Here is a 16,342-nt window from a genome sequence, read left to right as displayed (position 1 = left end):
TATGTTTTTATAATGCTTAACATATGTAATAAACTGTTGGTCATTACTGAGCTTGGCTTGCATGTGCAATTGTCGTTTTGTTTTACTTGAAATTTTTATACCTTGAGTAATCCAGTTTACAGAGAAAGACTTGGTTTTAGAATTATTACTATTATTTTTAAGAAACTTTGGAGGAAATATAGAATTAAAAGCCAAAAGAAAATCACTTAAAAAGTTACTAAAGTTTTCATTTGGGTTCAGGAATGGATCAAATGTAAAATTAATATTTTGGTTTAGATATGTACAAAATTCATCAATTTTTCTATTTGAAATTATTCTTTTGGTATAGGAACTTGTATTATTATTATTACCAGTAGTCAAAATATTCTTATATTGCCCAGGGAGGCTCAGGAATATGGCGTTATGGTCAGATAAACCTAAATCAGTATTCAGTTTATGGTCTACTTTATACATTTTTTTTTGTAATCATGTTATCTATACAAGTAAATGAATTGGCAGTTATTCTAGTTGGCTCATTAAACTGCAAACAGAAACCATTACATTCAACAATTTCCTTAAACCTACTTGTGATTGCATCATCCTTTAAAATGTTTATATTAAAATCCCCTGTTATAAAAACATTTTTCCTTTTGGCTTTTTTTTGTAAACTAACAAGTAGCTTTTCAAGTTTGTCCAAAAACAATTTACTTGAATTATAATTTGGCACTGTATAAATGGAAAAAAATACTGAATTGAAATCTACAAGTTCGATAGCAGAACATTCAAAAATAAAATCTTCATTTAAATAAGAAAACTCCTGTACAGTTAAGTATTTACAATTATTATCAACTAATATACATGAACCACCCCTTAGGCTACTATTTCTTACATAAGAGTCAGCAATTCTAAAATTATCTATTGTATTGAGTAAAGAAATAGAATCATTATCCAACCAAAGTTCATTTAATGACATGACTTTAATATTTAATTTGGACTGTGATAAAAATAAATTGAGCTCTGATATTTTAGTAGAATTTAACCCTTGACAATTGTAGTGCATTACTAAATTAAATTTACTGTAAGTATCGCTGTTTTTTAATGAATCTGAGCTAATATTACTCTGAGCTTTTACACTGTTGAGATTATAAAATTTGTCTAGAACTAGTTTAGCAGGCATTTGGTCTTTGTCAGGATATCTTAGTTTAAAGACAAATGTAAGCTATTATCTAAGGAGGAATCTACATCTATCACCTGATTGCTCTCACCACTTGACACAACACATTTACTCTGCTTTTTGGCACTTGACACTGATGGTTTACTCTTCAACACCTCATGTAGAATAATGTATCATACAAATATAATGTTCAGTCATTAAACCTTATGGAGACCTTGAAATGAGCAACCCTACCAAACCAACTCAATCAACTTAGGCCTTAGGAACTGTCAAGTATATCAAATGCAATAATTGACTTACCCGATCCCAGAGACGCTGCCGATGGATCTGCAGACTGATGGAGATGAGGGACAACAACCTAAGTAGCTTGTCCATCAGCAATGGGCTTCTGTGTACCACTGGTGACTCCAGCATCTTGAGCAATTGTCCGAATGGAGAACAATCCAGACTCAAGCTTTCCGAGTCCAAGGGCGCCGACACACTCTGTCGCGGCACCGCCTGCAAATCACACAAGTTTTTAACCAATCTCTTCTTTGTAGTAGTCTATGCCTAAAATATCATTTATATGTTGTTTTTTAATATCTATAATTACGTTTGGGCGTATTATTTTCTCAAGAACGATAGCTGAATTCTATAATATAAATTAATAAATCAGCTTCATGGCTGTAATACATTCTTTTATCTCCCATGTCTCTGCGTTGGACAAAACATATCTTTCAATGGAATGCCATGAATACAGCTAAGGCATCAATAAAACTTAAATAACAGCATTCTGGTTTGAGACATGATAGATAATAATTCCACTAAATTTTTAAAGTTTTGATCTCATTAAATTTAATGAGAACATAAAGATTTATCAGATCAGAGCTAAAATATTTCAGTATAATTACACACAGAATAAAGAATAATTTATAATATCAGACTCAGGATAAAAAATATTATTCAAATTGTATAAACTAAGTGTTCATATTGTAAGCATTGGAAGAGCGTGGAATAACGGTTTCGGGATGCAGAGAGGCTACTTGTAGATGTGAGTGTGCCTAGACTTCCAGGAAGAGGGTGAAGACCGGAACGCCTCTGAGTTGCGGCCACTTGTAGAAGGAACTACTTAGAATGTCTTAAAATATTTGGATATCAAATCATGTAGTCTAGGCCATCACTTTTAAAAGGTTTTAACTGCTAAGTTAATTACTTTGTCCTTAGAGGGGTGTCAAGGCAAATTATTTCATGAAAACACAAAGAAAAAAGTATCCAAGGAACTTTTATCAAGCAGTATTAGATTCAGATAGTTGGGAAATCTTTGCTTCAATTGGAATGGCCCTTTTTCACGCAAATCAGAACGCTCCTTATACGTATGATTTCTGTTGCCAATAAACTTGTTAAAACTCGCTGGAGACGGTTAGCCGGTTCCAGAGTTAGCCAGTTCCGACACACGACCGAGTTAGCGAGTTCCTGAGTTAGCCAATTCCTACGTCTCTAGATTTCTATACCCCTGAACATAATTCTATAAGAACACAGGACTAAATGTAAAAAGAGCCGTTTTCAACACACCTTGCCCTTTTTGGAGGTACTCAGAGAGTCAAGGCGAATAAGCATGTCCCAGAAGTTGGGAGAGTTGTCAGTCCGAGGGCTCTTAGCAGCTTTGGGAGGTGAGGCAGTTACTGAGGAGGGACCAGCATTGCCTGAACTAGACGTGGTCGGAGGTTTACCGGGTACAAAGTGACTTGGAAAGATTTTGGCTAGTGAGATCAGTATATCTAAAGCGTGCCTGAAAAAAACAAACAAATGTATGAATAGCAAAGAACATGAGCACATTTACAAGTGGGAAATATTTAATTAAAGGTTTGGCCTGGATACCTAACCTTTCAACATTCAAAAAATAAGTTGAAAAAATAAGTAAATTGAAAAACATCAGTGGAATTTAAATTGAGCAAACACTTTGGAGGATGGAAATCTGCCCAAGCCTATAATATCTTTGTGAGTATGTTAACAGGGTGTCTAGTTTATTTCCATTATAAAATTCAAGACTAATTCCAGACTTTTCAATACTAATTCCAGATTTTTCAAGACTAATTTTTTTCATCAATTTAGTTAGTGTCCATACCAAAATGTATCGATTCTCGATACCAATACCAATTTTTATAGCTTAACCAAATTTTCTAAATAATTTGGTTATACTACATACTACACCAACCCCTGTCTTTGTCATAAAGTAGTATTAAGATGTGGTATTTTCAAGTAAAGAAAAAAATACAGCAATAAAAAATTCTAACTAGCCAATTTGGGTTGTTTTGGATTATGATATATTCCACGGACAGGTAGACATCATCATTGACTGCCACGGATACGGAAACGTCATCGCCGTCGTCCGCGATCACGGCAAAATCAAGAACATTTTCCCCACCCGTGTAGACATCATCGTCGCCTCCCGAGGTCTCAGAAATGTCTTCCGTGATCGCGACAATATTATGAACATTTCCCATGGCCGTGTAGACATCATCAATGACCCATGGTTACGGAAACCTCATGGTCATTGTCCGCAATTGCGCCAAATCATTAACATTTCCCAAGTCCATGTGGACGTCATAGTAGTCGTCCAGGATCGCGGGATAATCATGAACATTTCCCACGGTTGTGTAGACATCACCATCATCGTCGTGGTCCGCCATCGTGGCAAAATCATGAACATTTCCCGCGACCGTGTAGACATCATCATTGACTCCCGCGGTCACGGAAACATCATCTTTGTCGTTTGCGATAGTGGAAAAATCAAGTACATTTCCTGCAGCCGTGTAGACATCATCGTGGTCCACGATTGTGGCAAACATGAACATTTCCCGCAGCCGTGTAGACACCATCATTGACTCCCGCGGTCACGGAAACGTCATCGTCGTCGTCTGCGATCGCAGAAAAATCGTCGTCCACGATCGTGGCAAACATGAACATTTCCCGCGGCTGTGTAGACATCATCATTGACTCCCGCGGTCACGGAATTGTCATCATCGTCGTTCACGATCGTGGCAAAAATGAACATTTCCTGCGGCTGTGTAGACTTCATCGACGTCTCCCGTCGTCACAGAAATGCCATCGTCGTCTCCCGCGGTTTCGGAAACGTCATCGTTGTTGTCCACGATAGCGACAAAATAATCATTGACTCCCGCGGTCACGGAAACGTTATCGTCGTCGTCCGCAATCGCGGCAAAATCGTTAACATCTTCCGCGGCCATGTAGACATCATCATCATTGCCTTTCGCGGTCACGTAAACCAATGATTGTGCGCGATCGCGTTAAAATCATGAAAAAAAAAGATGATATCAATATAAAGACTAAATCCCATCTTTTCAAGACCGTTTTGAAAATCAATACTAATTCCCAACTTTCCCGTTTTTCCTGACTACTAGACACCCTGTGTTTAGGATCAAACTTGTCTTTCTCGTACCTAAGTCTGATACACTAACCACTTAGGCTAGCAACACACCCATTTTGTTCTCTGATACAACAAATCACACAATTCTCAAAGATTTAATATTTAGAAATTATATCTATTGCCGTAATGTATTTAATGATTTTTGACAAAATATGTATTGGACTAATATATGGTCTAATACGTAGTAGGGTGGGGGAGCGAGCTGGTTTAGTGGTTAGAGCACAGGACTTCGATACCTGAGGTCCCGGGTTCAAATCCCGCCAAATCACCAATGTACCTATTTTATCAAAGTGATAATGCCGCAACCCCTAGGTCTAGCCTGAAGTAATGTGAAAAACAATCCCTGGCTCATGCCTAGCATCCTAGGGAAAAAACTTAGTAGGGTACTTAATATATTCAAAAACACCTGTGAACAGATACCCAAAAATCAGGATACACAACACCTGTTTGTTTATGTTTTTACTAGGGATGGTCAAGTCTCGAAATTTCGGGAAATTTTAAATCTCGTTACACGAGATGAGATTTCTTTTTGGCCGAGATTTTTATCGAGACGAGAATAAAAAAAAAAAATTAAAAACGCCTGCAGAAAGTCAATGCAATTCCCGCAATACAGGAGCGTGTTGTAGATGCGTTTCCTTTGCGAAGGCGTTCTTATTGAATTAATTCTTTAAATGTAAATATTACTTTAATTATTTTAATAATATTACTTTAATAACATTTGAGAAGTTTTGTTCAGTGTAAGCAGTGTGAGGAATGTTTTATTACTATAAAAAGTCAAAACAAGTACCTAACTATTTTATAAAAATTAATATTGCTTTTATTTTATGATTTTTTTTTATTTTAGGATAAGTTGAACTCTATCCTAACTGATATCACTATGTTTCCTAATTGTAGGCATTTTTAATAAGTTAGGCGTGATTAATAAAAAAATGTTATGCTGATGTTTTTTAATAAAAGATTGTAAATATTCTTGCCTATTATCATTATTTTTGTATTTAAACAGTCATCTAACAATGTTACAAAATCAGGTAAAAATTTTGAACGTGCATTTCCCGTTGTGTGTGAGAAGGGAAATCCCGTCTCGATCTCGTCTCGAAATTTTATGAGAAATAAAAAAATCTCGTCTCGTCTCGTCTCGAACTAAAAATCCAATCTCGTCCATCCCTAGTTTTTACAATTGAAAACATTACTCAACTAAATCTTCTTCAAATCATTCTTCCATGATTGTCATTGTTTTCAAACATGCACATGTTGTGAAAGAATTAAAGAGCTGCTGACTGAGCTAACTTTTCCAGCTGCAGACAATCCTTGTTAAGCTTATTGGTTTTAACATAAAAAAATATAACTAACAAAAACTCATAAAACTAAATACAAAATGGTTCATACCTATATACAAACGGTGCTGCTTGAGGGTTTATTGTGATGGTACGATCGTTGCGACGGCCAGGGTTTTTATGTACATGAAAGACAGTGGCTCTACAACCGAGAGCGGCATCCATACTGATATTGAGCCAAGAGGAACCTGACCGGCCGGTACCAGAGCTTGTGGAAGCAGCAGGTGTAGAGGAAGGTGTAGGGGCAGGAGCGCTTGTCAAGTGTTCAGGGCTAGCTTGAGACTGACTGCGGGTGACTCTACGATTGGATGTAACAGCAGCAGAGCTGGCTTCTCCTACTGGTGACTGGCCTTCATTGCTTTTCTCCATTATTGATAGGATAGCCTGAAGTAAAAAGCACAGTTTAGGGTTGAATTCACTATAAAAAATAAAATGTTTTCAAAAACATGAACTCGTATTCTTGTTTGAAAAAAATATTTAATTATATTTGTTGAACATTAATAATACATCAGACCTTACACTTACTTCATAGTATTATTTTTAATACAGGCAGTTTACAGTTACATTAGTGAGTTATTCAAATTTTTCAGTGTTTTAAGAGTTCACAAGGGATTATTGTAAAATCTGGTAGATTTAAGAGTTAGAATAAAGTTAGATTAAGTTAGAATAATAAAAAAAAACATAAATCTTACCCGAATAACCCATTCTCGGGTAGGAGGATGGTAGCACAGGTTTCGGAATACCCGATGGAGTCTAGCAGTGTTGATCCTAACGTCGTCGACAAACAGAAGGACGAGCAAGCAGCAAATACTCTCATAGTCCAAAACCTGTCTGCCTTTTGGTCTAAAAATATATAAAAACAACTAGGTTATAGTAGGGAAAGCAAAAGTCAATTGTTTAAACTATTATCTAATGATTTTGAACTCTAGGCTTACAATAAAATAATTTTTACGTATTCAAGCAAATACATTGGCGCTCCTTAAACAATTTTTAGGTAAGTCACAAAAGAACTAAGTATCTGAGAGCTTTTCTACTAAAAGTAAGGAATCTTTCAGAATGGGAGATTTACTTTACTGGAAGTAACTTGCAGTAACAGCTTCTTCCACTCCACAAATTGTGAAACTTTTCGCAACTAAGTCCATAATAATTTGTTACGATCCTCCTGACATCCGCAACTGCAATACCCATATTTTCTTACTTGACGTGACGATGCAATTACTTAACAGAACAACCAGCGACCATTAGCAGGTTTCAATGGCGATTATTTTAAATCTGAGATTTCCTGGTCCCATACAAAATTTACTTGTCACGATTAGGGGTGTGCGATGCAGCATATTTTTTTTTATTCGATGCATCGATGCGATTCAAAGAATTTCGATTCGAATCGATGCGATTCGATTCGATGCAGCACGGCATGATTTTCTTCAAAAATTAAATACAACATGTGTTTCTGATGGATCCTTTACCTTAAAAAAGTAAAAGTAAAAAGTGTACTAAACAAAATTATGAACAACAGGATAGTTGCTGACCTAACCTCATTAATGGACACTGCTAATTTTATGGTTGGCCTAAGGAAATTCACCCTTCACTAACAATTAGAATAAGCCTATATATCAATAAAGCAATCGTTAAGTTTATTATTATTGACCTGTATTAAATAAAATAGAGTTAATTTTATGATGCACGGTAGTATTGTTACTTAGTTTTCACATTTATATCTGTTGGCTTTCAATACTTCTGGTTCATTCTTAAATCAGCACGAACCAAAAAGTTGATAATCAGTGTTTACTCTTACTGTCTATTAGTGATGGTCGGATCCGGATATCGGACTACCGGATCCGCCGGGTCTGAGCTAGACCGACGCCCGATTGGATCCACAAAAAATCGGATCTTGGGCTGGATCCGGTTTTAATGGACCCGATTTTATTTATACTATTAACACAAAATGGGCGAGTATTCGAGATTTTGAGTTTGAGTAGAGTACAGCCTTGAAACTTGAGCTTATCTTTGAACTCCTAGTTTGGTATAAAATTGTAAAAGATCAATATTTGTTGAAATGTAACTTGTGTTTACATAAAATGATGGATAATTTGTATTAATGTAGATTCTACAGTCATACAAATATAGAAATAAGCAAGAGTTAGTTGTCCTAACCTATTTTTATAGCTGTCACGACAGAATAGGTCAACTCAAAGCAGTCGCCGGCGACTGACTGGCAAGGCAATGGTATACTGACTTGACACAGAATAGAATGACATGATCGACATGATCGACATGATCGGTAGTGATTTTGTTTTAAAGTAGGCCTACTGTTTCACAATAGAAAATTCCACTACTGAACTGTTAGTAAGCAATAAATTTATGTTTCTAAAAGTTAGAATAGAGACACTATAAAGGCAAAACAATAGAAGGGAGGAAGCGTTGTGCAATGACCTCGAAATGAGCGGAATAGTAACATTGAGTAGGGGGTTGGAAGGGGGAGGGAAGGGAGGGTGAGACCTTTGAGCTATATTTAGACTAGACTTTCACCACTTCCCAAATGGCTGGGTACGGGGATTACAATAGCAGGTTTTTTCCTTGCCTGGTTTGACTTTTGTCTTTTTGTGTAGGAGATTTGAATAATCAAAAATATAATTTGAATTGACCACAATTATTTAGCATTGATAATACAATTTGCAAGGGACCAGGAGGAAATAGAACAAAACACAGAATAACATACAAAGTAAACAAGAAATTAAATACAGAACACGGTGATTTAACACTGTCACTGTCACTCAATTTTGTTGTCTAGAAGGGTCGGTGAACTAATCAATAAATAGCCAAAACCAGTTTCCTCCCCCTCTAACCACCACCCCTCCCCCCTAAGCCGGGAGGCCCAACACTTTGTCCTTGAAACACCCTAGCCTCTGAAACAATAAACCCTTACACCAGCGTTGCTGTTTTGACAACAGGTTTATGAATGCGTTCACTATTTTTCATTTTCCAGAATTAACTATCAATTATTATTATTTGCAAGTTACAAATAGGAAACTACATGACATTATGGTACCTATTCAATGACCCATGTTGGCCCATGTATTATCAAAAATTTATAATTCATTACTTATTTTGATAATAAAAAGGATTCATTACAGCACGCAGCACTTATATATATATATATATATATCTATCTATATATATATATAATCATCAAAGTATCTGTTACTTTATACAAAATAAAATAGTTCCTTACAAAATTGTGTGGCCAGTCAAGCTTTATAAACAAACATTTTATTATATAAAATACAGATGGCAAATAGGGGTTGGTTTAAAGGAAATAAAATAAAAAAACAGATTAATTAATTATTTTGATAAACGATAGAAAGGTTATGGGATTGATTGAACAAAAATAACCACAGGGAATCTTAAGTAGAAAAGTCGTCAACCACAATCTGTTTAATCAGTACATCATTAGAGAGAGAGGGGGGGGGAGATAGAGATAGCAGATAGGGGCGTTTGATAGGGAATCTGAAAAAGTAAACAAACAAGGAACAACGACGCGACAATACTCGTTTATAGCCTTATTGTCTCGACCACTACATTTGCACACGTGACCACTTTTTGTTTATTCCTTATCTTTCATCCGTCCCAAAATGAAATTCCTGAAATAGTTTGTTGGTATAATCTCCAGCCGGGTACGACACGTAGGCCTAACTACAACCATAGATAAAACATAGCCTACTCCCTTGTGTTGGTTAGTCTATGCTACAACGATCGATTGGAACAATTGATGTTTTGAGCCAAAATATTCATATTGATATATAATCGGAAAAATTGATGTTTTATTAAAATATTATATAAAGCCATAATATGTCAAGATTTAGTTAACTGACATAATTGAACGTCAAATCTAGGTCTTTGTGAGACAAAAGAAAATCACACCGTTTTAAACTTTAACCTAATTTTATACTCTTTACAAACAAACACGCCCTACATAACGGTTCTTGATATTATCAATGTATCTTCTTATCTAAACCCTTCCCACAATAATAGACTCACACACAAATAACGACATCAAAGCAATCGTCACTTGCTCCGTTGAAACACGAACGTCGATTGGCTGACATGACAGTGCAGCGTGGCCTCTCGGCCAATGAGAACTCTTGTTACATACTTTGATTTATCTTAGATAGTCAACATTTACCATTCATTATAATATTACAAAATCGACATGGACTATGCGTATGGTGTTTTTCAATCAAAGCTTATGTTATTGTAGCACTTAAAACTTCACTTAAACTCTTAAACTAGGTAGATAGTACAGATATAATACGGACCTACTTTTTGGTGCAATAGGCAAGTCCAAGCCTAACCCTCTGACTTCAATGTTGTAATTGAATATTTTTCTAATGATGCGTAATGCAGGGATGAAACTGAACATTTAGACAAGTTTAGGTTATTTATTTTGTTCTAAAAATAAAAATAATACATTTAAAGGTCTGACTTATTGATACAGACATTTTTTAGTATAATTTCGTGTTGAGGACACTCGCGCGCCGGCTGTCTGAGACTGAATTCTGACTGTCTGACATCTTGAAATGTAGATTGTATTGTGTTGTGCAATATCATCTGCCTGCAGAGAGAACAACTAAAAATAACTTTAGCTGTTTTGAACTAAATAGTGTGCTAAGTTGGTTACTAAAGTTGTTAGCGTGATTAGAAAACTAATAGATATCAAATAAGTAAATGTTAAAATAAAATATCTATCCATCCCTGTCGGCTGCCGGTATCGGCGGAATCGGGCGAAATCGATGTTTGGCAAACGATTCTTGATACCGATAATCCTAGTATCGGCAATGTCCGAGTATCGGTGGTAGCGATAATTGACACTTCCCAATCTAAAACTTATTTTGGAGTCCTAAATTAGTTTTAAATATGCATCGGGACGTAATCGTTGCATCGGGAGTTAACCGATGCATCGGTCTTTTTTGATGCATCGAGGCTAAATCGATGCATCGTGATTTCGATGCATGCTGAATCGAATCGCGATTCGATGCATCGAATCGAATCGAATCGAAATTTCGATGCATTTTCGATGCATCGCACACCCCTAGTCACGATTCACAGATTTTCCCTGGACATCAAAATTCACATACAAATCCGGTTTTCCATGTTCCCTGTCAGGTAGGATACCTTGTATTAGTAAAACTTATTTATCTGCAATACTCCCTGGACCAACATGAAACTACTGTCATCAACAATAAGCTATATCAAAGAAAATTATCTTTATTGTAGAGTAGGCAAATAAGTGGATGGAAGTTTTATCCATTTAAAACGGGAAATAACCAAAACGTGAACGATTAAAAAAGAAACCGCACCAATAAAACATTGCGACTAACACATCACAAAATTTTTCACTCCAAGGTTAGCTTACCTGCCGATGATACCGCTAGCAGAAGCCAGGTTAGCACCTGTTAAGTTGCCAGTCTGCGAGCCTGATTGGGTTGAGTCCAGCAACCGGGCACCCAAGTTCCAAGAACTCAACCAATGTGTTCTGTTTCCTGGCCCCATATTTTGAATGGTATATCTGGGACCAGTGGGTCGCCCTTTACACAAAAAGCAAACATAAAATATAAAAACAATGGATACAAATTGCTGACATAGTGAGCTAATGACTTAAAAGAGGGTAAGTAAAACTACTACTGTAATATGTTAAGTTTCTAGAATAGTACCTTTCTGAACCAAAACATTGTTTAGTAAACTGAAATTGCCTAACAAAATAAAAACAACAAAATGTGTCTTGGACCAAAAGGGATGGCACAGAGTTTGGGATTAGGGTTGTTGATTACATCTTTGTACTAGAAGTAGACAAAAACAAACACCGGTCTGTCAGTGTCGTGGTGGTGTGGTGTCATTGCAAAAACATTGCAAGACAACATGGAAACATAAAAAAATCAGCATAACTGCAGGCATTTTTATAAAGCTTTTTCCACATAAAAACGATAAAAATGGAAACTTGCTAAGATTTATATTCTATGACATATATTTAAGTTCTTAGTTATAAATAAGTAGGCCTTTGTTTGTTAAGAGTGCTGTCTAACCCTACCATCTATTTCAGTAACATAATTGTTTAATTCCTATCACTTTAATACCTTTTTAACCCCCCATTTATTCTGGTAAAGAGAGGTTCTACCTTACTTTGAAATAAAATTAGAGCAAAGAAACAAAGCAATTATTACCAACTAAAAACCTGTTTAGTAAAGTTCCTCTGTTAAATCAAAACCTGGATTAACTAAAACCATGAAAACATATTTAAATTAAATCAATTACAATAAACAGTGTTTTTGGTTGTTAAATTAGATAAGAACGAGAATCGTTTGCCATGGTGTTGGTAATTTCCACACCCAGACAAACAAAAGCCAACCCAGGTGGAAAGTGATGAAGATTCAAGATTTATTTTGGCCATTCAATTTTTCACAATAGGCTATGTCACACATTATTCTTATATACACACATCAGTCTTTTCCTAAAAAAAAAGAAACTATTTTAACAATCCACTACAAACAAAAACCAAACCTAACACAGCAAGCAAACCATGCAAAGGTTAAACTGACGAACAAAATAGGCCTACCTCAGTACACACATTAAACATTAAAATTGGAATCAATGGCAGCTAATTGGCAATTAATGACAACAAAACACTCATTATATTTGTAATATGCGTGTTGTGAGGGAATGTTGGTTTGGTTGTTGTAGATCTCCCCTTTACTGTATTATGATGGGTTACATACGGAGATTACGAGGTGTGCTGGTGTGGCGCAGTATGGAGGACAAGGCACTTGTACTGTGTGTGACGTGAGACAGGAACCTCTCCTGCATGAGCTGTCGGTTGCGAGCTTCCCACTCCCTGCGCAGGTTCTGGGCCTCGGCAGCCAACTCTGGGGGCAGCACGGAGATCTGGGACTCTTCAATGTCAGTCAGTATCTAAAATACGACACAATGGTTATCCTACTTGTGTTTTGAAGGGTCCAGATTCCTATATTGTACTTTGTAACAATCTTCATGTAAAATTAGATTGAAATGCATATGTATGTGTCTGAAAATGATTATACAGTGCAGCTATGATGTAACGAATTTCAATGAGCCAGGAAGTTGTTTATATTGAGTATTTCATTACAATGAAGTTTCATTACATTGAAGTTAGGTAAGCTGACAATTTGGCTACTGGTACATCAAGATTCATAGACTATCACAGTTACGTTTGACCTCATTAAAACCTTGTGAAATTGTCTCTAAAAACCAACTGCTAAATTAAATGCCTTAATTTTCATCATATTTAATTGACATTATTAATTAGGCTTATTCATGCTGTTCGTTTCAGATAAAATCAATGACAGTGATCTGTTTACGTACAGTATAGTGGCATTGATTAAGTCAACAGAGCAATAATATCCAGGGGTCGATTTTACCACATTGTCACTCAAACCATAAGTTTTGAGAAAAAACTCTTTAGTACATTTACAAAAAACATTTCACGGAAACTAAATAAAAGGCCTATTATTTTAGGCATCATCAACTCCTGCGGTCACAGAAACGTCATCGTTGTCCTCCCCGATCGCGACAGAATCATTAAAATCTCCCAAGGCCATATAAACGTCATCAATGTCCCTCGCAGTCAAAGAAACGTCGTCGTCTTGCACGTTCGTGGCAATAGCGGTGATAATTTTTCGATCATGCGGGCTTGATGGGTACCAGTATCGGAATCGACTTTTGACGATCGATTATTCTCGATACCGATACCAACGGCCAAGTATTGGTGGTATCGAGAATCGACACTTTCCTAGTTAGTTATGTAGCGTGTCACCCTCCCTAAAATTAAGTGTAATATTAAGTTGTTTTTTTTTTTCTTTTTGTATTTAAGTTAAGTTGTAACAGTTTCCTTAGATCTTTTCAGCCTTTTAGGCTTATCTAATGACAAATCACGTGATTTAAATGCAAGTGTAAGAAGAAAGAGACGCGTTGAAGTTACTTGATCCCGTATTGGAATAGGGAGGGAGCACGCCGACATTATCATCTAGGTATTAGTTGCGCTTCACCCATCATACTGTTTACATCATTTCTGAAAGTCAATATATACACACACATTGTTACCTAATATTCGAATAAACCTTAAACTCAAGTTTTCAGCATCAAAGCTATTATTTTATTTTTATCTTCCCGTTCTCATTAAGCCTACTCTCCCTTTTTAGAGTGGTGGTGGCAGCGATACCTCCTGTAGACCCTTGGACTTTATTTGGGACCGGTACAGTTATGTTGCAGATGCAATGTATCAATGACCCTATTTCACTCACAGATTGTCGGAGGGCATGAGGTAGATCTTGGAAGAATGCAGCAGCATCCACTGGTTCATTAGGGTTGGCTGCAGCGGCAGCTTGGCGTTGTTGTTCAAGTCTCTGTTGAGCTAGTACCTCCTCCTGTATAGCAGGGGGCAAAGCCGCCAGAAAGTCTGCGTTCACTTCCATGCCACTTGGTCCAGGTGTGCTCAACGTATCCTCAGAACCTGCACTGCTCTGAGAGGAGATCTGCTGCACTCGATTCTGCAGTCGCTGTAGCCTGTGACAAAAGTGTTGTATTGAGCAGAGCTCGCCAAATCTGACTGAGATGAGTGATGGTTAAACTAGAGCAATATTAAATTTAAAGTACATGACCTTGTACTTGAACAAAAAATTATATTTTAAAACTAAATAAGAAGGCAACTCACCTCAGATGTTCAGAAATAACTTCAGCTCTCATGTCTTCAGGAAGAGCTGCTAGGAATGATGGATCCACACCTTCGGGTAATTCTTCAGGGATTATTGAGCTGTTGGACGACATGGATGATTGAGAAGGCTCAACAGTGAGAGCTGCACTGACAGGCAACGGAGGGGGTGGTGGGGGAATGTACTCTGATCTTTCCCTGAAAATTGATTTCATAGTTAATTGCATGTGAATGTTGAAACATTTTCTGATGGATTTAGCAAATTCTATAGAACTTACTTTCAGAGTTCAAAAAAGATATTTTTGTATTTACATACAAATAACACCTATTGCTGTTGATTCATTGTTCAACTCTAACGAGACGTAGGAATTTGCTAACTCAGGAACTCGCTAACTCGGTCGTGTGTCGGAACTGGCTAACCGTCTCTGTCAGGAATTGGCTAACTCCGGAACCAGCTAAATCAATTTTGTCTCGCGGCGGAATTCGCTAACTCTGGAAGTAGCTAACCCGGACGCGCCCACTGCACGGAGCGTTGCCAACCTTGTACGACAAAATAATCGTACACTGCCGTATTTCAAAATGTCAGTGTCAATGAAGATACAGTAAATTTTATTGTTTTTTGTTATCAATTCCACTTTTAACAGATAACTAGCCCAAAGTAATTCAAAGACAATTAAAAAATCATGAAAAAGTGTTTTTTTATTTAACTGTACAATGGCCAGTTAAATGTTTATGATTTCAATCTTAAATATAAATGCCATCAGTATAAAATAAAATAATAGAATATGAAAAATATTGAAAATTCAGTTTAATTGGTACTAAATAATTAAACCTATACAAAATTAAGCTAAGTTCTCAAACACAGATAACAAATTTAATCGTAATGTCGTAATAAACTAAAACCATTAATTAATACAGTCATCAACCATCGTAACTTTCATAACTAATTCATAATTTGAAATTAAATGTTCGTCGTTGAACCGTCCAATTTACGTGTAGATTTGATGACATTGACTAAGTTTTTATCCAGGCCTAATAGTTTAAACCAAAGCATTGTAGGCCTACTAGTAAATAGTTGCCTAATTCTAAAATGTGTTGACTTTTTAGCAATAATGTTACATGTTTTAAAACGGTTTTTAGTTTTTAGATTGTACACCAGCACCACTAGTAAATAATAGGAGAAGATAAAGGGTGACACAAAGGAACCGGACGTTTTTTAAACAGCTGTTCTATTGTTGTCGAACGTGGTAGGAAGATTGAAGTTATGTCATAACCTTCAGTGAGGCTTGCCATTTTTGTTTAAATGACTCAGTGGACCCTAGGCCATCGCGTTTTCGCACACGATACTTTGGTCCGAAATTGTGAATCCGTCGTCAAATCTAGTGGGATTTGAGTCTATATTTTAATATTGAACGCCATGGAGAACGGTTCCAAGCCGAAATACGCTATTAAGATGGGTTTCAGGGTTCCGAACAACTGGTAATATAACAAAGAAGAAACCACTAGGCCTTGTTAGAACTTCGAGAACACCCGAAAACATCGCAGTATTGAATGAACGTTTCATAAAAGGTGATTTCTCGCTTTAGTGACATACCGTGGCCGCCAAGATTACCTGACTTGTCCACTAGTGATTACTTACTTTTGGGGTTTCTTAAGGAGCGTGTTTATGCTTACAATCACGTACTCTAGAG

The 16,342-nt window shown here is 36.5% G+C and overlaps 1 protein-coding gene across 4 annotated transcripts in view; it reads right to left on the bottom strand.

Annotated features, from left to right (window-relative positions):
* Nucleotides 1-16,342, bottom strand: part of LOC128998322 (E3 ubiquitin-protein ligase HUWE1) — a 173,687-nt gene that overhangs the window by 30,862 nt on the left and 126,483 nt on the right. For all 4 annotated transcript variants that reach the window (XM_054424414.1, XM_054424416.1, XM_054424415.1 and 1 more), the window contains 8 exons: nt 14,655-14,849; nt 14,245-14,506; nt 12,685-12,877; nt 11,328-11,499; nt 6,607-6,757; nt 5,967-6,298; nt 2,705-2,921; nt 1,454-1,651 (listed from right to left, as the gene is read on the bottom strand). In XM_054424414.1, coding sequence (XP_054280389.1) covers nt 1,454-1,651; nt 2,705-2,921; nt 5,967-6,298; nt 6,607-6,757; nt 11,328-11,499; nt 12,685-12,877; nt 14,245-14,506; nt 14,655-14,849 — 1,720 coding nt within the window. The remainder of the gene's footprint in view (nt 1-1,453; nt 1,652-2,704; nt 2,922-5,966; nt 6,299-6,606; nt 6,758-11,327; nt 11,500-12,684; nt 12,878-14,244; nt 14,507-14,654; nt 14,850-16,342) is intronic.

Source organism: Macrosteles quadrilineatus, unplaced genomic scaffold, assembly GCF_028750875.1.
Source record: "Macrosteles quadrilineatus isolate MER2022 unplaced genomic scaffold, UCM_ALF_1.0 Scaffold_7__1_contigs__length_78375512, whole genome shotgun sequence".
Classification (NCBI taxonomy): domain Eukaryota; kingdom Metazoa; phylum Arthropoda; class Insecta; order Hemiptera; family Cicadellidae; genus Macrosteles; species Macrosteles quadrilineatus.
The sequence above is the reverse complement of the archived record's forward strand: the minus strand, read 5'-3'. Positions and strand labels throughout refer to the sequence as shown.